The sequence below is a fragment of the Squalius cephalus genome (assembly GCF_949319135.1).
Source record: "Squalius cephalus genome assembly, chromosome: 3".
NCBI lineage: Eukaryota > Metazoa > Chordata > Actinopteri > Cypriniformes > Leuciscidae > Squalius > Squalius cephalus.
Window position 1 is genome coordinate 20513741 of NC_137124.1, and position 25263 is coordinate 20539003.

The 25263-nt window shown below is 38.2% G+C and overlaps 3 protein-coding genes across 4 annotated transcripts in view; 2 read left to right on the forward strand and 1 right to left on the reverse strand.

Moving 5' to 3' along the window:
- On the forward strand, window positions 1–6426 carry LOC307155461 (retinol dehydrogenase 11). The gene is made up of 7 exons (XM_079866091.1): window positions 1–273; window positions 1270–1410; window positions 4175–4366; window positions 4558–4719; window positions 4998–5114; window positions 5218–5422; window positions 5782–6426. The coding sequence occupies exons 1-7, from the start codon at window positions 198–200 to the stop codon at window positions 5876–5878; spliced, it is 990 nt and encodes a 329-aa protein (XP_079722217.1). The 5' UTR covers window positions 1–197; the 3' UTR covers window positions 5879–6426.
- Window positions 6427–13572: 7146 nt separating this feature from the next.
- On the forward strand, window positions 13573–19518 carry wdr76 (WD repeat domain 76). The gene is made up of 15 exons (XM_079867483.1): window positions 13573–13708; window positions 14267–14428; window positions 14510–14578; window positions 14670–14762; window positions 14873–14925; window positions 15114–15225; window positions 15332–15433; window positions 15549–15589; window positions 15749–15902; window positions 16068–16223; window positions 17328–17443; window positions 17540–17635; window positions 17776–17928; window positions 18300–18353; window positions 18729–19518. Exons 1-15 carry the CDS (start codon window positions 13658–13660, stop codon window positions 18994–18996), a joined length of 1680 nt encoding a protein of 559 aa, XP_079723609.1. The 5' UTR covers window positions 13573–13657; the 3' UTR covers window positions 18997–19518.
- Window positions 19519–19798: 280 nt separating this feature from the next.
- The window catches only part of znf710b (zinc finger protein 710b), a 14415-nt gene continuing 8950 nt past the window's right edge, over window positions 19799–25263 (reverse strand). The window contains exons 1-5 of one of the 2 annotated variants that reach the window (XM_079867481.1): window positions 24955–25263; window positions 22179–23714; window positions 21142–21333; window positions 20886–21057; window positions 19799–20795 (exon numbers count right to left, since the gene is read on the reverse strand). The exon at window positions 24955–25263 is cut by the window's right edge and continues 101 nt beyond it. In XM_079867481.1, the coding sequence (XP_079723607.1) occupies window positions 20617–20795; window positions 20886–21057; window positions 21142–21333; window positions 22179–23714; window positions 24955–24999 (2124 nt within the window). In that variant the 5' untranslated portion in view covers window positions 25000–25263 and the 3' untranslated portion in view covers window positions 19799–20616. The remainder of the gene's footprint in view (window positions 20796–20885; window positions 21058–21141; window positions 21334–22178; window positions 23715–24954) is intronic. The other variant, XM_079867482.1, reaches the window with a different exon arrangement.

Genomic DNA, 25263 nt, shown 5'->3' on the forward strand with positions numbered 1-25263 from the left:
GTGAGTCCACTGTGTTTACTCCGAAGTTCTCTTTTCCTGTGTGTGTGTGTGTGTGTGTGTGTGTGTGTGTGTGTGTGTGTGTGTGTGTGGGCGGTGACTGACCTCTCCGTCTCTCTGTCTGTCTGTTACGTACTCTGTAAACACTTTCGATGCTGAAAGAGCTGAAGTAGTTGAAGGTGAATCTACCAGGTGTAATAATGCAGGAATACACAAAGGCAGCGAAGGAGTTTGTGGAAGAACACCCTACAGGTGTCACAGCTGTCCTGGTTACGGGTAGGCAAAAGTTAAACCATAGTTTGCATGTTTATTACTTGTTCGATAAAATAATGGCTTCCCAGAACAATCAGGGTTCCTACGGCAATCAAAAACATGTCAATATGAGGCACTTTTAAAACTGATAATTTACACACACATATATATATATATATATATATATATATATATATATATATATATATATATATATAAATGTGTATCATTTTGCAGTGACTCAGCCAAGAAAGTGCTTTTAGTGCGTGCAATATGTCAAATGATAAATAAATAAAAAAAGGTAAAAGAAAAAAAGTCATGGGATTTTATTGTTTGAAAGATGTGGGAACACTGTTATATTTAACAATATATATTTGTTAATATTTAATGAGAAATAATGATACATCTAAGATATATCTTTTTTTATATTACTTACTGATATCTCTATGAGCCTCTTGCATGTTTATCGGATAACCTTTGTCTGGGCTTATCAAAGATACCAATGTTTTGAGAGTAGGTTAGAGGTGAGGTCTCCATAAATGTAGTCACTGATTCTAAGCCCAATTTTAGGCTTTTCTGTGTTGATTTATATGTCTCCCTTTGTTCGTCATTTAACAAGAAAACTGCTAAAACTGCTGTTAATTAAAACAATTATGGTTTCATCATAAGAGTTACCTCCTGATTTCCTAAAGATGACTTTTTTCTTCTTTATTTTAAGTTACTTGTTATTTATTTAGGCTATGTTTATTCATTTATTGTATGTTTAATTTCAGTTGCTTTAGGCTATATTTTTTGTGAATTGTTTTTTAGTAGACTATCTCTGTTTACTGTATCTTGCTTGAAAATGTAATTTATTGCCTTGCTCTACTTTGAGTTTCTTATACTGTTTTCTTAAGTGTTTATTTGTGATATATGTATCCCCTGTGATTTTTGTTTAAAAAAAAAAAACACCACTTTTGCTAAACAAAAAAAGAGAGTGAAAAGATTAGAGGTGAGGTAATGATGTTGCTGTACCGGTAGGTGTGGGTCTCTTTGCCCTGCGGAGATGGCTGGGTGGTGGAGTCTGCCGCAGCAGAGCGCGCTTGGACGGCAAAACTGTTCTGATAACGGGAGCCAACACTGGTATCGGTAAAGAGACTGCGGTGGACATGGCCAAGAGAGGTCAGATCATTTTAATGGAGTTGCTAAGTTATTTTAAAGTATTAGTTAAACTGGCATCATGATAGGTCTCTATAGCAAGTCTATTTTTTGATATTATATCAGTAAGGATGTTCAAAATTATAACAAAAATAATAGCCTTTTAAATCAAGTTTAAAATGCTTGGTAGGGTTACCCTATCTGATATTTTTTAAAAAAAGAAAGAAAGAAAAAGCCCAAAGTATGTAAAAAACTGAAGTAAGCGATTTCTGAGAAACACTGTTGAAAGTGGATCAGACGGAGCACCACAACACACTTGTAGCCAATCAGCAGTAAGGGCGTTCTCATTAGGTCAAGGTGCCTGTGTTGCATTAGCCTGACTACGTCAGACTTCTTACTTCCGCTCAATTTCATTTCGCTTCTGTACTCAGTCTGAGATAGCGTAATAGCTTTCCGTTTTCCTCCGGCCTGAAAACAGCCGGCCAATCAACGAACAGAGGGCGGGCTGAGAGCCGTGACGTAGACACTGATTGTACCGTGGATGCGTAGATTTACTTCACATAATCTGCAAAAGTCGTTCACAGCCATGTTAACTCCGGTATTTCGCTCGATGGTTTTGTTTTCGCATCATACATGTGTTTACAGTGGAAGTTAGATGCGGCTGAGCATGCGCATAACACACGCCATAACCAAACGTTATGTGATTGGCTTACGGGTAACCAATGATTTTAAACTTCAGACAAGCGCCCCCCCTGCGAGAAAGAAAACGCTTTTCAATTATGCCAGGCCAGACTCTGTCTACGAAGCAAAGCGAAGTAGCAGAGTTTGGAATTACCAGGCAAGTGTTGCATAGCCTGTTTGTGAATTTTGGAGGCGGAGCCATAAAGGTAGGTGTGCGATCCTTTTGGGGAAGGGCGTGTTTGTTTTGGTGATTTCAAATATCAACAGCATTTTTCAGAAATCGCTTATTGCACCTTTAATGACAACCTTAAAACACAGTAATGAGCAGGGCTTGACATTAACACCCTCCAAATGCGGGTGGATTTCAGTGGTGGCGTGTAATGCAGTCACTTTGGCGGGTTGAATTTTATATAATATACATTTTTCAGTTGTAGTCTTTTAAAGGTACAATATGTAAGAATTTTGTATCAAAATATCCAAAAACCACTTGCACAGTGTTATATATTTCTTTCAGTTGTGTACTTAAATTATCCTAAATGTTTCCAAGAATTAGTAAATTCAGAGAAATTCACAATTTTAAATAGTGCCCGTCCCTTGTTGCCTGTCAATGACGCAATATCTGCGTTGCCCCTGGACTCGTGTGTGACACTGATATCTGATGTCTCTCATTAGCAATCGCGACCTGCTTCAACCACAGTCATGTTAAAAAACATGAATGTATTCACTCATAAACATTATATCCCCTTAAACATTATTAATGTTAGATCCATCAGCATGACGTCAAGTTCCATGATTCCACGCTCATTTACTGCATCATCAATCTACCCCTTTGTTATTGTAAGAGGTTAGCGACCCCTTGAGGTGAAAAAATTACATATTGTAGCTTTAAAAAGGCATCTGAAATAATAAACTAAGTGCAATGAAGTGTTGTCAAAAGTATTGATTTTTCGATACATATCACTAAAATATCTGAAACTCTTCTGCAAGATGCACAATACCAGCTGCGCGTTCTAGCTCTATAATCTCTCCGACAGCGAGTTGAAACACAAACCCTTTACTCACTCGTTTCATTTGCTTTGGATGAATATTGTTGTGTTACAGGGCTTGAATTTCAGAGAGGGTTTGCACGTATTGAGTATAATTTTATTCAGATTTTGTGCTCACAACCAAAGTGCGTGCAAATAAAGACAAGTATATTGGCTATATAAAACAGTATAATGTGTCCGTGCGTCAGGTCTTAAAGTGACAGCAGCCTAATATACCGGATGCCAAATTATGAAAATATCTATATGGCAGTTTTTCCATGGCTAGTGGCTAGTAACTCTGGAAAACCACTAACCACAGTGGCTGGTGAGCAAAAAAGTTAAAGCCCTGGTAATGAGGGTCTAAAGAGGTCCACTCTGTTTTTTTAGTGACTTGGCAAAAAACTGACCTTGATTTAGAGGACAAATGTTTAAACAAATATTATAGTTTAAAACAAAATAGCTTATTTTTACTGAAAAGTACTAAAGTCACTATTTTTTTACCATCTCTGGACAGTTATACCACCTTGACATTTTTTACTTTTAAGCTCCACAAAATTTTAATTGATTGTATGTTTTTCATAGTAGAGGTGCATTCAATTAAATTTGTTGGTCTGAATTGAATGTTTAATGTATTTTTGAATAACTTTTTGAATCCAGACACAAAATGAGCATCACATCAATGACCCTCATAACAGTGCCGATGGAACTCTGTCCCTGAATTTCACAAACAGGCCGGTTAGATGATTGTTGGAGGCTCTATCTTATTCATTTGATTTATTTTTATACTGATTGATATTCAGTACCCTCAATGGTATATCCGATGGGTTTGAAAAGGATGATAAATTCACAGGGGGGAGATAAAACTGGTTTAATTAAGCAATCCATCACTTATGAAACCACACTAACATGGCCCAATTTGTTATTCTGAGGCTAATGGAACCCCTTCAAAGTTAGAAACTGCTGTGGTCAGCAAGAGAGTGCATAAGAGATTTGTAGTACTGTTGTATTTGTTGAAGGCTTGATGGTTGCAGAAAATATTGCATTGTCACAACAATTACTGTTTATAAACCTCCATTGTTCAGGTGCAAGGGTGATTCTGGCTTGCAGAGACATGGGCAGAGCCAACAAAGCAGCGGATGAGATCAGGAAGAGGAGCGGAAATGGCAACGTGGTTGTGAAGATGCTGGATCTGGCCTCCTTGCAGTCTGTCCGAGCTCTGGCCAAAGATGTACAGCAGAATGAGGAGAGATTGGATATTCTCATTAATAACGCTGGTAAGGAATGTCAGACAGATTAGAATGCATAAGCACATGGTTGATATAGTAACAAAGTGTTTTATTTTTTGGCAACAGATTACAAGGTTTGCTCTGTCAGCAAATCAAACCTATGTATTGTATGTATTTACTTATTCATTCATTTAAATTTAATTTGATTTCTTTTTTTTCTTTCTTTTTTCTGCCAACAGGGATAATGATGTGCCCACAGTGGCAGACAAAAGATGGCTTTGAGATGCAGTTTGGGGTGAACCACCTGGGCCATTTTCTGCTTACCAACTTACTTCTGGACTTGTTGAAGAAATCAACACCCAGCCGTGTTGTCAATGTTTCTAGCTTGGCCCATGAGAAAGGTGTGGAATCCCATCTATGTCTTTATATGCTTAGCTGAATTATGCCTAAAAAAAAAAAGCTTGCACATATTTATCATTATCATTTTATCATTTTTTATCATAATTATTTAAATTATTGGAAGCAGTGATTGAACTCCTTATGATGGTATTATTTTCCAACATATTTTATTTTAATGTATTACAATGTAAATACATTTAAAGTGTTTATTTGACACATTCGATTTTTTGATTCCCAAGCATGTAACTCATTAAATTTCAAATTATTTTCTGTTGGATAGGCAAGATTTATTTTGATGATATAAACCTGGAGAAAGACTATGATCCACACATAAGCTATCGACAGAGCAAGCTGGCCAATGTTCTGTTTACACGTGAACTAGCTGTCAGGCTGAAAGGTAAGCTATAAAGAAAACTTTCTCATTCTTATTGAATTGAAACATCACAGTGTCACACTCTCAATCATGCTGATTTCAAACACTTTCCCTTTATGTCATTCAGGCACAGGAGTGACAACTTACTCTCTGCATCCTGGGGTGATCCGTACTGAACTCGGCCGACACTTTTTACCCGCCCTGCCTCTGTGGAAGAGGCTTATGTTCTTGCCCTTTTTTTTCTTTGTCAAAACACCTTGGCAGGGTTCACAGACCACCATCTATTGTGCTGTGGATGAGAGTCTGCAGAATACCAGTGGCCTTTACTACAGGTCAGTGGCTTTTTCTGTCACATGTGTTAACTGCAATTTAGTATGATTATGTTCATCAAGGCATGCAACTTTTCTAAAGTTAGCGTTACAACGCAAAACATGGTTGCATGTGTGTCACCTCTCCCAAGATATCATAGACAGGCAATTATAGGAAGAAGTTGACAAACTTGATACAACGAACATGCTTTGAAGTTTTACAATGGATGTCTTCATAATTTTAATAAGGTCAAAATAGAAAAAACAACAAACTTTTTTCCATACAGTTTTAAAGCTTTTATTCACACTATTGTCTGAGCATTGTCGTTAAATAATGATCATTTCATGCTTTTGTTCATTGCTCTCTTTTGGTCATTTTGCAGTGATTGTGCACCCAAAGAGGCGGCTCCCCAGGGTAGGGATGATGCTGCAGCCCGCAGACTGTGGGATCTCAGTGCTTCCATGGTGGGCCTGGCTTGAGACAACACCTTGCCCAATGAAAATCACTCTCTTCATTTAAAAAACAGTGTGTCGCCTTTTCCTGCCTAAATTTTACATTCCAAATTTTCAGTCTATTTAATCTGCTTACTTTATATAAAGAACGGAGAGCCTGTTTGAGTAAGAATGTAGGAAATTTGTCAGGTTGGTGATGCCTATGCAATAAGATAAACTGCAGTATGAAGTGTACATTTAAGCATGAAATAATTTGTGAGATCTTAATGTTATTAGCCATATTGCATAGCTATACAAATTAGACATTTGATATACCTTTCATATTCAAATTTCATTGCCATCGCTTGTGTAATTTGATGCCATGTATCACAATAAAATTCTATGCATAACATGAATGTAGGTTAACATTTTCACAAAGCCTATTCTTGAATGATGAAATAAAGACATTAAATACATTGTAAATTAAAGGTAAAGAGCATTTTATACAGTAAAGTTTGTAGAATGACATGAGTTGCATTTAGAGTAAAATTGGAATGTTTAAATTCTTTTCCCCTTACATAAACAGTTTATCTGAATGTTTTTGCTTGCAGATTTAGTTTTATTGCGTCTATTTAAAACGCTGGTATTGTTTTCATTAAGCCGTGAGCATTATTGTCATCAAAAGTTAATAATGTCTGTATTAAGAAAAGTAACACATACTCTACCAATTTGCAAAGTCAATGAATCTAATCTACTGCTAATTTATTATTATAGAAATTAATGTGATTGAGAAGTGTCCTGTTTGGTAAAGCTGAATAAAAAAAGAGACTAAAAATACAACAATCACCAACTCATGCGCAGCCCGAGTTTACATTGAGACATACATACATACATACATACACCTACATTTCAGTTTTAGTATAGTAAAAAAAAAAAAAAGTTAATTATGGTTAAATTAACAAATATTGGTTCTCATTGGGACCATAATTTAGAAATACAAAACTCAAACGTGATGATTATATGTATGCAAGTAAGACATGAAATGACAGTCAATTATGCTGTTTCAGCAGTATCTGGATAAAAGTTCAAGTAAATCATATAAGAGTTAGAAAAGGTTTTAAAATAATACTGAGTTAAACTTATTACCAACTACTAGTTATTCAGTCATTGACATTCACAAATGTGCACATATCACCAACGCACCCTGACCTGAGAGCCCAGCAGACACAAAGCTGTATGTGTCAGCCACATGCCCTTATCAGTTCTCCGTCCAACAGATTCACCATCTTTAGCTGGGCTGGAAAAGTGATAAGGAGATGTGAGCGACCATTTGAACATATACTCAACAGTCCCACTGAGAACTCCAACTGCTTCCATACAAATCTCCGGCACAAGTTCCCACCTGCTCTGTCCAGCATTTTTCTTTCAGCCAAAAGAACAGCAAATGAGTCTTCATGACATGTCTCCCCATTTAGGTAGCTGCAGCTGAGATTACCAGTTTAGAGAGGACATCTGTGATTTTTCCAGGGCTCTCGGCAGCTTTCCACCAGGAAGAGTCTAAGTCCGCCTTCCACAAACCATGGTTTTGAGGCAGGAGATCTGCACGGTGTTGTACAGACTCACAGTCTGTACGTATGCCACTGTGGACACACCCCACAGATGAGTTTTATTTCCTCTCCACCCCACCTATCTGCAAGTCAACCATGACATGCTATTGGTTCACAATTGGGGATCATAGATCAAACCCCTTCAGCAGCCAAAAGAGAGTGTTTATTTGTTGGTTGTGCTGTCAGTCATGATCAAATCAGCCAATGAAAAGGGAAAGACCAGGTCCAATAGGTGTGTTTTATCCCAGGTGTGACTGAAATGAACATTCCAGTCTTCACATACCTATCTATCTCCTCTTCTGCTTCCCTGGCTGCGGCACACCCTCTTCAGTTAAGCGACAGAACACTTCCTGCTGTTGTTTTTATGGGCTTTCACCTGCCAAAATCACTCAGCATCACTTGTCACTTAATGCTCAATGAGAGATAAAGATATAAGAAGACTGTAGAATGTAGAGTTGGTTTGGAAAACCAAGGAGGAGAAAATTTTAAAGTAGGAAAAGCTTTTGCTGAGTTTTAGAGTTGAATCAAGGACTGCACTGAATCTCACACACTTATATAACCAGCTAATAGGAGACATTCTCGGTAACACTCTGGCAAGGTTCTTGTTCAAAGTTATGAACAAATGTTCTTCCAGTAACGTTAATAGAACATACATTCAAAGTTATTTGGTCTTTAATAACATTATTAAAACATTATCACAAACATTTTTGTTCAGATGCTATAGAGAATATTCAGAAGTAACGTTCCCGCAACACTTACAAAATGATAAAATAACGCTCTAACGTTCACATAACCAAGATAACGTTTTCATAACTTAATGGGAACATTAGTAAAACATTCATAGTACAGTAACCCTAACCCTAAGCCCTTAAATGCATAGTTCACCCAAAAATGTAATTTCAGTCATTTTAAACCTGCGGAATACACAATAAATGTTTAACAGTTTTTTCAAAACAACATTGGACCCCATTGACATTCATTGTATAGTCCCAAAAACCACATATTTTTGATACATTTTAGAAAATGTAAAATTATGAGAGCATTTTCCTTTTTTCTTCTTTTTTTGTGTGTAGACTGTCCCTGTAACAGGTGCATGCAGTAACATGCACTGTTTGCTCCGAGCAGTCAACATCACATTAAATTTCCCCACGCACAGACACACCGCAGGATTTATTAGGGTGTGTGTGAGTGTTTGTCATTGTACACATGTGCCTCAAGGTGGTGTGAGAATGCAGGTTTGTAGCATTCCAGGGAATACAAACTCACTGCACGGCTTCAGCCTAAGACGAGTTAAAACAAGTAAAAAGGTTAATCATCCTTCAGTGCGACTAAGAACTTATCACTTGCAATCATGTGTAATGGATGTCAGACATAAGGGATATATAACGTCTGGTACAAAATAGGCTGAAGGGGACACCGACACGCACAAATGCACACACACGCATTCAATCACACATCCCGGACAGCTGTCCAACAAATTAAATCACGCTCATCTCTCAATGACTCAACAAATGCTTCACTGACAGAATATGGTGCATTGGTTTATTCTTAACACTAAAATGAACTTAAACGTCACAGTTAATAAATGTTCATAAAAGTCAAAGTTAACCCACTGTGGGACTAATTATGAAATCACAGCTAGAAAAGATAAATGACTTTATATTTTACATATATTTAAGCCTAAAATCATTTTCCATAATTAGTTTTCAACATCTGACCTTTGACCTTTTTTAGGGCGCTGTCATTTATCACTGACTGTCCTATTAGGGTAAAATATTTTTGCCTGAAACTTGTCTGAAACTTCACACACTTCACACACAAAAGTAGTGAAAAAGTCTTAGTGTTTCAAAAAACATTATAAAGCTTTATTAAGATTCCATTTTATCGTGCACTGCTATATTTCATTTGGAACTTACATTTGAAAATGTCAAAAACTTTACAATTTTACAACTTCACAAATTTAGATGCAACTTAGCTGCCAGGAAAGTAGTGAAATGATGTCCTAGACGTGATGTTTCGACAAACATAAAAAAATTATTTAACATTGTTTCATAGTTGGAATTGCAAATCAATGATTGTAGCACAAGTGAAAATCAACATGACACTTCTTTTTCAGTGAAGCCCACACTTTCCACGCGTAACTCGATTCTGTTTAGTCATCATTTTTGGATCATTTGTTTGTCAGTGTAGTGAGACCAATAGGCAGTGGCCTCTTTCCTGACCTGGATCACATCTTCCAAACTGCCAGAGGATAATGTTACAAAATTCCTGACTTCCACAACAATCTATGGCTTATATTCTTCATCTCTGCCATCACCCTCGCTGCTTCGATTTTCCTTGATCTTCAACTTCTTCCTTTCTTACTACGACCTTATTTTACTGATGCACTGCCGTCACTATCATCAATACTTTCTGGGAAAGGTACAGCTTTTCCTCTCTGTCTTCTATAAAACTTCTTAACATCAGCCTAAAACACAGGCAAAAATACTATTATACTTCCTGCCAGTACTGAACAATAGTGCAGCTACACAGAAAGTATCCCCTAAAAGGACTTTGTCATTTATGCATTTGATCTTTGAGTTATTTTACCGAATGTGCACTAAAAATGACTAAAACCATTTGAAAACACATTTGGATATAAATGACGATGCCCCATAAAGGGTGTAGATGATGTAGTTTATATAATTCCCAGAAACCAAACCCAGTTTCAAGCATTATACTTCCTTATTAGACTCTTCCTTGGACAACTGTGGATTGCCTATAGCAGGTTTATATACATAACTAAACACGGAATTTTTGAAGAGCTATAAATATTTTACATTTTAAAAAGTGTATTAAATCAAATGAAACTCCCAAGTACATTGATTTTATTGGCAAATTTAAGACAACTTTACTCCAGAGAGATGAGCAGTCGTTCCGCCTGACTGGTTGTTTTGCGAGTGATGGTTAGTGATGTCTTAGCATGCCTGTGTCAGGGAAAGAGAGGCAGTGACTCTGTGGGCTTTGTGGCCGATTATCTAGTTGAGTTCCTCTGGATGGTGTGAAAGTCGCATGCAAAGCAAACAAGCTTCAGTCGTCCTTTATCTGATCCTGGAGTTCCGTCCAAATCACACACCAGGATCATTCATGTGGATAATAGGATATATGCTAAAACATCTTCAGCAACGCAGCAGGATTACAGAACACACATTCCCAGCATTACTATTAGTCATCTCCTGTTCACCACTCATCAAAAAATCATTAAAACAAGTTTAATTCTTATATTGTTTACATTATGGTTCATTTTTGTGAATATACATTTGGGACATTAAATAAGGAATATTGCGCAATTTCCTTTTAATTATCTAAAATCTAAATTAAAGACAACATAACTAAATATGTATCATGTATGGCTTTCGATACTATTCAAGAAGTATTCGATACAATCTCCTGAACTCCAAACTGAATGTCAGAATGGGAAAGAAAGGTGATTTAAGCAATTTTAAGCGTGGCATGGTTGTTGGTGCCAGACCGTGCCGGTCTGAGTATTTCACAATCTGCTCAGTTACTGGGATTTTCACGCACAACCATTTCTAGGGTTTACAAAGAATGGTGTGAAAAGGGAAAAACATCCAGTATGCGGCAGTCCTGTGGGCGAAAATGCCTTGTTGATGCTAGAGGTCAGAGGAGAATGGGCCGACTGATTCAAGCTGATAGAAGAGCAACTTTGACTGAAATAACCACTCGTTACAACCGAGGTATGCAGAAAAGCATTTGTGAAGCCACAACACGCACAACCTTGAGGTGGATGGGCTACAACAGCAGAAGACCCCACCGGGTACCACTCATCTCCACTACAAATAGGAAAAAGAGGCTACAATTTGCACGAGCTCACCAAAATTGGACAGTTGAAGACTGGAAAAATGTTGCCTGGTCTGATGAGTCTCGATTTCTGTTGAGACATTCAGATGGTAGAGTCAGAATTTGGCATAAACAGAATGAGAACATGGATCCATCATGCCTTGTTACCACTGTGCAGGCTGGTGGTGGTGGTGTAATGGTGTGGGGGATGTTTTCTTGGCACACTTTAGGCCCCTTAGTGCCAATTGGGCATCGTTTAAATGCCACGGCCTACCTGAGCATTGTTTCTGACCATGTCCATCCCTTTATGACCACCATGTACCCATCCTCTGATGGCTACTTCCAGCAGGATAATGCACCATGCCACAAAGCTTGAATCATTTCAAATTGGTTTCTTGAACATGACAATGAGTTCACTGTACTAAAATGGCCCCCACTGTCACCAGATCTCAACCCAATAGAGCATCTTTGGGATGTGGTGGAACGGGAGCTTCGTGCCCTGGATGTGCATCCCACAAATCTCCATCAACTGCAAGATGCTATCCTATATGGGCCAACATTTCTAAAGAATGCTTTCAGCACCTTGTTGAATCAATGCCACGTAGAATTAAGGCAGTTCTGAAGGCGAAAGGGGGTCAAACACAGTATTAGTATGGTGTTCCTAATCCTTTAGGTGAGTGTATATCCATCGTCACACTCACAAATGTTAAAGTGTTAAAATGTAAAGAACATAAATTCCATGCTTTATTTTCAGGTGACTATATGGTGACTATATTCTGCCTGATACAACAGTTTCATTCTGAAAGAGCAAAGTCCGACCGACTCCTTTGTCAAATTTTTCCTTTGAGCTGAAACATGAGAAGTTGTGAAAAAATAACCCTGAGCTATATATACCATATGAACAAAAAATGAAAATGTGAAAATGAAAAATGATATGAAATGTGGTTATTTCTGAGAAATACGATTATCAACTTCACACTTTCACATTCAGACAAACATAAGTTAAAGCAACACAAATTTGGTCATCACTAGTTTTGTCATCAATGTTTGGAAAACTATTAAAATATTCATCATTTAAAGCAGCAAGGCTACAGTGAAGCGACTCATATAAAAAGTTACAAATCAGCTTGGTACACTGAAGCTACTTAAATGGGCTTTATTAATTACTATTTTACAATCATACTGAATAAATTGAAACATACATTTACACTACATATCCCATTTAAATTAAAAACCACACAAAGACTTCTGTAAATATTTTTGAGGTTTACTCAAACAAAAAAAACAAAAAAACTGTTGATATGATTATTTTCTGCCTTTCCTATCCCTTCAAATAATGGGAAGAGGAGAGCTTAGTATGCACTAGCTCTAGTTACCTAGTAGTTGACCTATACGTATGACCATGCTGCTTTACGCGTTTGTACAATTGCACTTCTCAGCCACTAGAGGGAGACAACTCCCTGGAACTGGCTTATCCTAACTGAACTGAAGCAGCATATTATGGGATAGTATAACTACTAGCATACTACTATTTCTACAAAGACTTTGTGAATTCGGAACTGCATACTAGCATACCTCTTCTACTATTTCTGTCATAGAAAGATATTGTAAAAGTAGTAAGAGTAGTGTACTGTGCGGCTCCGAATTTTAGCAGCTTTGTCCGAAATTGCATACTTCCCTAATAGGCGAAAAACAGCATTTAATAAAAGAACTTAAGTATGTCTGAATTCACAGTATAATCATAAACGAGTAAGCAAAAAGTACCATTACAACAATACAAGTACCATTGCATAGTACGATGGACACTTTACTATCCCATGAGACCATAATAGAGGATGCAATAGCTGATGCTGCAGGTCACATGATAACGACAACACGGCGAATGTAGCCTAGTATGTCTGGATATCATTCATACTACATACATTCATAACATAGACATAGAGCCAAAAAAAAAAATTCAAAAACATAAGGGTTAATAAACATGTTAGAAGTGATTTAAAGCAAGAATAAAATAATAAATAAATCATTAACATAGTCTAAAACTAGGTTTAAATTAAAAAATGACTTAAATAAATGAAAGCGTAACTCTTTCATTTTCTATTACGCCGTGCTCGTTTACTGCACCTCACGTGCATCGGTTTATAGAAGTGAGCAGAGTTAAATAAGTGCCCAAACATGAAACGTCACGAGGTCACATTAAAACACCTCCCAGATGATGAATATCAAGATGGTCTTCAGAGATGATCAAATCAACTTTCACTCTTTCAGTGCCATAACAAAAGGGGCGGGGACAGTTACAAAACCGGCCAGTAACGCGGGAGTTTTCATAACAGCAGCGTGATTCAAAGGAAGTGCGTTGAATAACCTCACCTGCATAGACATGGATGCAGATACAAGTGAAATAAGTTTAAAGACGATACAACTTTTACAGGTGAGGTCCGCTCCCGTTTCTCACTTCCAGACTTAATAAAGCACGTGCTGATGATAACTAGTCTATATGTCATAAGTATCTTGCCATTATCTGCATACATATGTATAGAGACAGTTTATGTATTGCACTGTGTGGCTCGAATGCGTGATTGACGTTTGATTCACACGTATGGCCGAAGCAAACCCGAGTTACACTTTTTTAACTTTAGGTCCGCTATGATAGAGGAATAATTACGACAAAGTAGCAGGTAAATCATAGCCAGACAGAACTGCGTGCCTCTCCTGACGACGAGATGAGAAAATTGACCGGTTTAACCGTTATTTCGATTATTTATGGCTGACGAGGCACTGAACAAAAGCGAAACCTATTATATTTGGAATAAAATAAAGTACTGTAACGGACGAATAAAAACCGATGTGGTCAGTATTATATTTTTGTAAAGAAACTCCTGCAGTCCAATGCAGTGATTATAGCGCCCCCTGTATGACACAGTGCGCAGACATATGCTGGTCGTTACAGCAGGATTATTTTTTTGAATGTAAAATGTATCATTTTTAGGAGAGGACACCGTCTCAGAACCCTGGAATGGACGAACCTGCTGAACGCCGGACTTCCCGTCGAATTAGAGAGAGAAAACAAGAAAAGAAACAAATGTTATCCCCAAAATGTCTGACATTTAGGCCTAAGGTGAAAAACACCAGAAAGGGAGTCAAGAGAAAGGTAAAGAGACGTCCCTTATGAAACATTAAACCACTAATTGTGTTTGTGAACATGTATGTTGACTATTACATATTATCTTAGAAAAATGACAGTGAGGAAGAAGAAAATGTTCAAGAGACACAAGCAGACAATGACAACGAATTTCTTCCAGTAAGTGCAAACACTACACGTTCACTTCTACTCCAAAATGTCCACTGTCCATCTGAATGGCAAAATCCACCTTTTCTGTCATCTCAAACAGGGTTACCGTGAGGGTTTGTCTGAATATGAGCTGGAACGACTGGAGAATATCAGACAGAACCAGGCCTTCCTCAATTCACTGAAGTTGCCGCAGGTAAAACTTTGTAGTGAGGCAGGAGAGTAATTTGGCTGTTTTTCCACATAAAACTTGCTTTACTTTATGCCCTTGACTTAATGAATTGGTACATTGGTACTTGTTTGCAGATTTCTGAAGCTCTGAGACCCAAGCCAAAACCTACTCTGAAAGGCCTGAAAAAGTAACTATTAATAGTAACATTTCAAAATGGCACAATGAAAATGTATATAATAAATAATATTTATTTTAATATAATAATAATAATAATAATATATATATATAATTGTATTATTTTCTGTTGAAGTGCTCCTAATGTTTAAAGGTCAAAAACTCCACAGTCTCACTTACTAAAGAAATTATTTAATTTAGGGAAAAGACAGAAACAGAGATGCTCCCTGTTCGCAAGTCGCTGCGGTTACAGAATAAGGGTCCTCAAACAGCTGTTACTCTAGAAATGACCCCTTCTACTGCCATAGAGCCTGTAAGTAACAATTGAAAGTGTTAATGTTAAATTTTAACACCCTTTTTTGACAAAACACTATGAAATGATTGGATATGAAATTGAACAAATGTGTCTCTTATTTCAGGAAAGAATTGTTAAAAAAGCCCCTGGACCAATACCACTGGATCCAATCAACCTGGAGGAATATGTCAGGGTACCTGAAGATTTATTAAATCTCTGGAATGAGGTCAGTGTTTACACATGGACAAGAACACTCCTATATTAATCGGAATTTGGTCATATTCCAATTACTTGTGCATCACGTATTAACCCAAAATATGTATGATTTATATATTTTATAGGTCCCATTAAAACAAGATACAGAAACATTGGATTTGAAATTGTGAGTAACGTGTCTAAAGGAGAGTGTTTATCTATGCATGTCATTTTTGTGTCTCTTCTGTCAGTTTCAGATGAGGTCAATCTTGTTGTAATTTGTAGCAATATACACAATGAGAACGTATCACTTTTTTTTAAAAATGGAATAACATATTTTTTTCAGGTACAAAGAAGAGCTGCAGAAATTATCCATCGATGAAGGTTGTGTGGTGAAAGTTGTGAAAGGTCGGGTCTGTTCAGCAGCTTTTCACCCCTCCGCTTCTAGCTTGCTCATGGCAGCAGGAGACAAGTTCGGCCACCTGGGACTCTGGAAGCCAGTGAGATAACAGTTTACTGGGGTGATAAAAAGGAGAGATGTTTGTGAAAGTTGGATGGTGGGAAAGGAGAGATGTTTGTGAAAGTTGGATAGTGACTAATGGCTAATCCAAGATTTTCTCTGCTATGCCTATCATAATGTACAATGTTAACTGTGTTTCCCTTAGGATGCTAAATGGGGCGATGATGGTGTACTCTGCTTTGAACCCCACTCTCGTGCAATTACCAGCATGGCCTTTTCATCTCACCCTTGCAACCTCATCACAGTCAGCTATGATGGCTCTGCACGCAGCATGGACCTGGAGAAGGCTGTGTTTGATGAGGTGAAAACTACAGCCAGTCTTTGACATGTTTACACTGGTCATATGTAGGGTTGGGTATCATTTGACTGTAAGCCATTCCGATTCTGCACATCGATTTCGATTCTTATCGATTCATAGCTTTGATTCCAATAAGGTAAAAAAAGAAAAGAAAAAAAAAAAACTTTTAGCAAAAAAATTGCAGCTGTATACCATGAACAAAAATCAATAGGCTTAGGAACACTTACACACGGAACTTTGCCTATGGTTTTAACAAAAATATCACAACAAAAACAACTAGCCTAACTAATATAAATAAATAATAAACTAGCAGTAGCACAAATAAATACAACTGAACAACGATACAAATAAAATGAACAGTGTTTTAAGATTTTCATGTAGGTGTTGTGTTCAGGTACAGAAACCGTAATCAAATGTAAAATAACTGCGCTTTATAAATAAAATATACATTACAAATATAGTTAGAAAAGTTATTCAGTCAAGATCAAGGTCAAACACTATGAAACGCTCCATTAACCTACGGAGCTCTGAAACACTGCCAGCGGGACATTAAACAGGAAGTGTCTGTCCGAGCTCAAAACAGGTTTTGCGTGGGAACGCAAATATCTTTGCGAGGGAACGCAAAAGTTTTGCGTGGGAACGCAAATAACTTTGCGAAGGAACGCAAAAGTTTTGCGAGGGAACGCAAAAGTTTCTCGGGGGAACGCAAAAGATTTGAAAAAAAAAATTCTCCCATCCTAAAAATTTTTCCACCACCACGTCCCTTTAGGGGCTCCGTAGATAAGAGACTTATTTCAAAAACATTAAAAAAATCCTACTGACCCCAAACTTTTAAAAGGTAGTGTATAAATGACAAAAAATATTGCATATTGGCTACAATCATGAGTAAAAGAAAAGTGACAAAATATTGAAATTTGTATTTTTGAAGATATTGGAATCTGTCATTTGCAACAACAACAAAAAAACTAAAAAAAAAATTACACACGTTAGTGTGTCCCTAGTAAATCAGCTTACCATCCAATATCTGTTTTTTAATCCTGTTTTGGTGCCATCTTACAGATGTACAGCCTTCAACACTTTTAAAGATAACTACTGTTTTGTACTCAGGTGTATCGCTCAACTTCTGGACTGAAAAGTTTTGACTTTTTGTCAAATGACTGCTCCACTTTACTACTCGGTGAATGGAATGGAGAAGTTGCTGTTGTTGACCGTAGAACTCCTGGGTGAGATCGAAATGTCAACATAAATGTTAAACCTAAATACCCCATACAAATATAAGTATTTACATCATAAATTATAAAGGAAATGTGTGATTGCAGGAAATATGAATCTTTGCATACCATGGCTGAAAAACCTATACGCTGTGTTCATGTCCATCCTGTGCAACAGCATTACTTTGTAGTGGCAGAGAGCAGGTATCACATAACACTTCTCAACTAGACTGTTTCAGTTCATTTTCACCAAATAATGATCAACGTGATGTTTCACAAGTTGCTGAGTAAATTACATACACTGCAGACAAAAGTATGTTTTTGTTATGTTTTTTTTCTTCTAGCTTTGTGAACATATATGACTTGCGTCATCTAAAACGAAGGAACAGTCTAGCAGTCTGTGAACTCAAAGGTCACCGCCGCAGCGTCTCCAGTGCCTTTTTCTCCCCACACACAGGCAACAGAGTTCTGACCACCTGCATGGACGACAATATCAGGTGCTGAGAGATCACAAGCGGCACTACTAGAAGTTGCTTGTATTAAATCTTCTTGCAAATGTACCAATAGAGGGTGACAGAGCATCATGGCTATGTGCCAGAATAGGTTGAATAGGCTTTGTATTAATTTTTGCGTGCGTGTTTTTCTTTCCCCCTTACTACCTATAGTTCTAAACTATACAAAGCAATTTAAATTAGTAGTTAGTAAATTAGTAGTATTTCAATTATTAATAGTCTTCCAAGAATTGTAAATGCCACCTATCCTCCAAACCGCTTATCCTCTTTAGGGTCTGCTGGAGCCTGAAGAATTGGAAATGCATTACAATTTGTAATACAAATGTTTTATTAACCTTTTTACAATTTTGTTTTAGGGTATTCAACACTTCCCAAATGGATTGCAACACTCCTGTAATAAAATCAATTATGTAAGTATGGGTGTTATCATATGTGTAAAATAATCTGTTAAATAGCACTGTTCAAAATATTGGGGTCAGTAACTTCAACATTGTTTTTACATTTTACTTTTTTACATAAATGCTTTGAGACCCTACACAAAGTGGGTGCCAAAATCATAAATTTACAAGCCAAAAACTTAAATGCAGTTATTAACAGTAGCAACAATACATTATTTTGTGTGCATTTATCTTTTGTAGATGTGTTCATATTTTATTCTGACTAGATGTCTAGATTATGCAATATTCTATGTTGGAACCATTTTAGTTAACAACCTTTTTTTTTTTCTTTTTTTTTTAAATCAGAGGTGCCCCTTGTTAACAGCCTGTTAAATTCTTTCTATGTAGGCACAACATGCATACAGGTCGGTGGTTGTCCAAGCTGAGTGCAGTATGGGACCCCAAGCACCAAGATTGTTTTGTGATTGGCAGCGTGAACAGGCCTCGCCAAATTCAGGTATATCACGAGAGTGGTCGTCTCCTTCACACTATTCGCAACATGGACCACCTGACCACAGTGTGCTCCATCACAGCATTCCACCCAAGCAGGAACACTCTGCTTGGAGGCAATTCAAGTGGGAGACTGCACATCTTTACCGAGAGTTTCATCAACTAGGAGAGATACATTTATTTACCTGTTTATTGAATTGATTGTGTTGGTTTTCTGCTTCCCTCTTTTTTTTAAATGCACAACAAAGCACTTGCTTGTACTGTTGTTTTATATAAAATACACTTTTGGTTTTCGTTCCTGTAACATTAAATATGTAATATTAAAGATTTAAAGGCTTGAATAATCTTATCTTAGTCATATATTTTGTCTTTAAAAATAATACCATGTGATTCAGTAGCTGATTGTAATTTGTACCTGTATTTTTTTTATGAATATGTTCATCCTGAATTCAAATGCAAAGAAAGTTTATGGTTTTGGTTTTCTGCTTCCCTCTTTTTTTTTTTTTACACACAACATAGCACTTGCTTGTACTGTTGTTTTATATAAAAGACGTTTGTTTTCGTTCTTATAAGATTTAACATGTAATATTAAAGAAGAGGATATAGACTTGAATAATCTTAGTCATATATTTTTTCTTTAAAAATAATACCATGCGATTCAGTAGCTGATTGTAATTTGTACCTGTATTTTTTAATGAACACGTGTTCATCCTGAATTCAAATGCAAAGAGTGTATAGTCCAATCTAGCACATTATCCATTAACACACTCACTCCAATACATATAAACTTAAAAAAAAAAAAAAACAGGTTTATTTAAGAATCTGCAGAGTTGCCTTGAGAAACAATTTACTATGGATGTGACAGGCTTTATCTCCTTAAGTTAGACCAGAATTCAAAACAGTCAATGATGAAAGAGGCTCATCACAAGTAATTATTCGATTTTCTTTTTTCAAAGTGCAAAATAAATAGCAAATCAGTACAAAAGAACAGTAATTTTTTCCATTCAAGAGGTTGTTAAACCACACTTCAGATTAGTTTAATTCTGGCAACAGTAGTGGTGCTCAGGAATGGGTGGCATATGGTCCTGTACCCGATGAAGAGCTGTAGCTTTGGTACATAGGGCCCAGGCACACGCTCACTCTTTTTTTTTTTTTTTTTTTTTTGCTTTTTTACCCACACAAGCCTATCTACTCATGCAGATATCCAACCATTTACATGGGCCTTACATGTTTTTTTCTTTTACACTAGAAATCTCTTGGTGCGTTTCTTTGAGTTACTGTAAGTGAAGGCAATATAAATGAAAATAAGTTAATACAACAGACTGTTCTGAGGTACCACACTGATGAAGGCCACAAGGCTGCATGCACCTCCCATTTCCATATTCCCAACCAAAATTATATTTGGAGGACGGCGTGTATTACTTTAACAAGACTGCACGTGTATGCACCTGCATGTCATGAAGCTAATGTATCGGGTATTAATGTAACCATGTGATCCACTTCATTCTAAAAATACAGCGTTGATCTTTGTTTGAGATGAAAAGAGTTAAAAGACTCTTTGCAAACTATCGGCCCATTTCATTTGAGACAGAACCGGAGTGGCTACCCAATGAGATCAACCAGGAGGTCAAGATGGCCTCCAACTACCTGCTCATTTGCAACTCCAAAAAGATGAGCATTGGTTCTCATGGAGGAACATCTCAATCAACTCATGGTTGATAAGTGCCAGCACAGGCCTTTTGTTCCTTAACATTTATTCAGCTTGACTTTAATTTAAAAAAAAAAATTATGCTGTACTGTAGTTTCCCACATCCTTCCCAAAATTATAATAGTCAAGTTCCTGGATGGCCACTTCAGATAGCTTAGTTAGGTTCGGTGCATCATTGTTTTCCATATTCTCTGGTGCTGTAAAATTGAAGTTCTCATCCTCATAGTCCTCATGGGGCTCCATGTCTGGTGGGCCATCTGTATCAAAAAACAAAATTAAATTTATATTATAAACATTTAACTGCCATGTTAGAGGATGTTGATCAAATACTGTTGTATTCTTCTCACCTTGTCCATCTGGAGAGACGTCCATTCCATGTTTGACCTTCATGTGTCTGCTAAGATTTCCCTTCAGGTTAAATTTACTCGAACAGCATGCACACTTGAAGGGTTTACTGCCTGCATGGAGGTGCATGTGGCCCAGGAGGTTGTACATTCGGTTAAATGACTTTCCGCATACCTGTGGAAAATGAATCAAAAGCGCTTTACAAACCAGATGGTGAAAGTGTCAAAGAGATGGTGTGAAGAGCGTTTTAAGTCTTACCTTGCATTTGAAGGGTTTCACAGGCAGGTGTACGATCATGTGAGTTTTGAGCGTCTGTTTTTGGACGAAAGATTTGAAGCACACGTGACACTGGAATGGCCGGACGCTGGCGTGGATTAACATGTGCCTCTTTAGGTTTGCAGACAATGTAAACTCTCGGGCACATACGTCACACTTAAACCCCTTTGTTCCCTAATGGGGAAAAAAGCACAACCAACAACTAAAATGTGCTAAAGGTTTGATGCAAATTGTACATTTTAAATCATACTGAATTTTATGACAGCAGTGGATAATTAGTCTAAACAATCAGCCTACATATGAGCTATTTGTTATGGTATCAACTGAACTACTCTACTGCAGTGTTTACACTGAATTAAGTACTAAAGCTGGCTAGATAGATATTGTGCTACAATGGACATTGTTCAAAGGAAAATGGCTGAGTGAAATTGAGAGGGAATTGAAAATGGAGGGATGAGAAAAGAGGCCTTTACCAGAGGGAGTAGAGAGAGATGGGAGGAGTTAAAGAAAATAGTAGACGGGTAACCTAGTAAAATTGCATTAGGGTAAAGAGGTTGTAATAAAGTTAAGAGGTAAAAAGAAAGGCAAGGAAGAAGAAAGAATAAAGGCAGAAAAATAAAAGTGCAAACTGTCAGGTAAATCACTAAAACATTCAATGGGTATTTGTACTGAGGCATAATTTCTAATGTAATGTAATGTAATGTAATGTATAGTATGAAAGATAAATATTCCTTTTAAGATATTCAAAAGAAAAAAGTTAGATAAGTTAGTTAAGTTTATACCGTAATCTATCACTATCCCTTTACGTTACTGCTAGATTTTGATCTAAATTGAAAACAGTTGGAATGACCCATTATAGCCAATAATTAAAACTATGGCTGATTTACAGTACTGAAAATTTTACTATCATAAAATTATTGTTTACGTAGCATGGGACCACACCATAACAGAGCATAAAGACACCAATACAACAGCAGCAAGGATACAACTATTCAAAAACACACTAATAGTATCTGTACCTTGGTAGCGCGGGTCTGAGGCTTGTTTGTCTTGTGTGTTAGAGAGTGCTGGCGTAGCTGATGCAGTTGAAGAAACTGGAGGCCACACTGACTGCAGGAGAAGGAGCGCTGCGTTTGGTGCTTCAGCAGGTGATTCTGCAGCTGGCTGCGGTAGGCGAACGACTTGTTGCACTGGCTACACTGGAAGGTGGATGGTCCTTGGTGGCTCACCTGATGACGCTTCAGGTGGGCATAGGTAGGAAACTCCATGCCGCACTGCGAGCAGACGTGGCACCGGCCTCTTTCATGCTTTACTTCGTGAGCACGGAGTTCACTGGGGTAGGCAAAACCACGACGACAAAAACGGCAACTGTAGGGCTTCACGTCGGTGTGCTGCAGCATGTGCCGCTTCAGGTGGCTGGTCTGGGTGAAGCCCTTCTTGCACACGGTGCACTTATGTGGCCTTGTGCCCTGGTGCGTCAGCAGGTGCGTCTGTAGGTGGCTGGGCTGCTTGAAGAGTTTGCCACAATGTGGACACGCATGTGGCTTGATGCCATTGTGGCCCAGGATGTGCGTGACCAGATTGTACTTGGAGGTGTACGACTTCTCACACATGCGGCACTTCCATCGCTTCAAGCCCTCGCCAACATCCACGCAGTACGACTCATTGATCTGGATGTTGATGTCCAGTCGGTCGATACGGCGGCCACGGGGTGCCTCCCCTTCCACAGGCTCTGCCCAGAACATCCCCTCACTGTTCTCATCGAAGTCCCCAACCCCTTCCATCTCACCTCCCTCGTAGCCGACCTCGCTAGCCTGAAAATAGCTGCTAATTTCCTCGCCGCCGCTTCCTGCTTTCCCCATGCTATTTCTCGCGTTGTCCCTATCCTCGCTCACCTCATCTACTCCTTTTTCATGTGTGTGGCTCCGGTTGCGTGAAGGCACCTCATGAGGTGTGTGGCTGTGGGAATGAGGGTGTAAATGTTGGTCAGGCGGAGGATGCGTACTCTTGGGGTCTCGGACGCAGGTGGTGCAGCAGTTGTTGGGTTGGGGTTGGGGTTTGGGCAGGACCCTGTAGCTGGAGGGGTCCACCATCTGCATGCTATCTCTGGGCACCATGTTATTCATCATGTGAGTGCAAGAGGGCAAACCTGGGGTCACGACCTCTCCTTTAACGTGTAACGCCATGTCTTGGTGCTCTACAGGGGGTTTACTGTTCTCAGGTTGCCCCTGCCACCTTCTCTCAACACAGCTGGAGTGCATGTGCCCATCCTCACCCAAATTCTCTCCAAGATAGTCGCCGTTGGCACCTATAAGCTGGTCAGCGTACTCGTAGTCCATTCTCTCACCTGGCGGAGCGGGGGACTCTTTGGGGTCTCCGGTATAGAAGCCGTTGGGGGCGATGGTGGCGCCAAAGACCTCGTTCTGTGAGATGAGTCCCAACACAGCAGCTTGGGCCAGCGACAGGACCACTACAGGGTCTGTCTGCGTGCCTGCGTCCATCTGCTGGTGCATGGCCTCAGAATAACATCTGACCAGCCGCTGTGTCTTCTCCTCCTGTAAAGCACACACATAAGCACATGCAGATAAGTTTAGTAGGCCTTCATGCCTAGTTTCTCTATTAGTTTCGAAACTACCCAAAATCATTTGCAAACTTATATCTAAAGATATTGTGTGGTTAAGGTATTATTACTATCACACCATTGGCTGAACCGATATTGCTGCTTGTTAAAACAAACAATTGTAATTCTTTTTGGTGCCACTAGAGGTGCAAAAAAAAAATTTTTTTACATTTGATTGGCTTAAATGTAGTTTCTCCAAAAATAAAATTTTTCATAATATACTCACCCTCATTTCATTCCAAACCTGTATGACTTTGAAGAACCAAACAGTTTTGGTTACCACTGACTTCCATTGTATGAACAAAAAAACAGACATTTCTCAAAATATCTTGTGTGTTTCACAGAAGTAAGAAAGTCAGATTTGGAATGACGTGATGGTGAGTAATTGAGGACAAAATCAGATTTTTTTGGTGAACTCTGGCTTTAAAACTAGGTAACCCAGTCAGCGCTGTCTAGTATTCATACTTGCTACCTCTCCATCTCACTCACAAAACCTCATTCCCTCAGACAGGCGTCCCTTTTTAAGGAGGATTCTACACCTTAAGAAAATCCAAACTCTGCATGAACATCATGCAAATCATGTAACAAAAGTAATTATGTAATGATGACTGTGCTAGTGGGTATTTTCAAGAACAACCGAGTATCTTTAAAAAGGACAGTAAAAGTCTATACAGACTATAAAGGGAAAGAGAAGGAAGAAAGATAGCAAGGAGAATGAGTGAGTTAACAGAAAGAGAAGTAGAAAAAGAGAGGGAGGGGCAGAGAGTGGCTGGGTGAGTGAGTGAAAGCAAGCAAGAAAGAGAGTGAGAAATAAATAGAAAGAGAATGAAAAAAAAAAAGAAAGACAAGCTAGATGAAGGATTAGGGTGTAAGAGAGACAATGAAGACTAAAAGCAGCTGAAATTCGAATTTAGAAACTGATCAAATTATAATAAGTAAAAAAATAAAATAAAATAAAAAATCACTGCAAATAAAACATTGTGGTCATTAAAAACAAGAATCAGATTCAGAAATATACAAAAATATGTTGAGCCATCTGATCAGACCATTTAATTGGGCCATCCGGTTTAGTGAAAACACATACACACACACACACATACATACATACACACAAACAATCTGCTAAACAAACTAAGCCCTCAGAAGGCATCGGAACAGTTGCGAGTGGAACTCACCACATTTTTCTTGGTCTGTGGTTTCAGGTGTTTGAGAGATCTCATCCTGAGGCAAAGTCACAGGTTTGAATTCACCCGCTGCCCTCCCCTTCATACATTATATGTTCTCTGGACCAAAACAGACACTCTCTCCTCTGTGTTTCTCGTACTCTCTCTCTGTTCTCTGTGTATGCGTGTTCTCTTTTTCCTCTCTCACTCTTTTTCTCTCTCTGCTTTCCCCTCCCCCACTCCCCTCTCTCTCTTTTTCTGTCTCTCTCTCTCTCTCTCTCTCTTTGGCGCAAGCACACACATACACACAGTGCTCTTTCC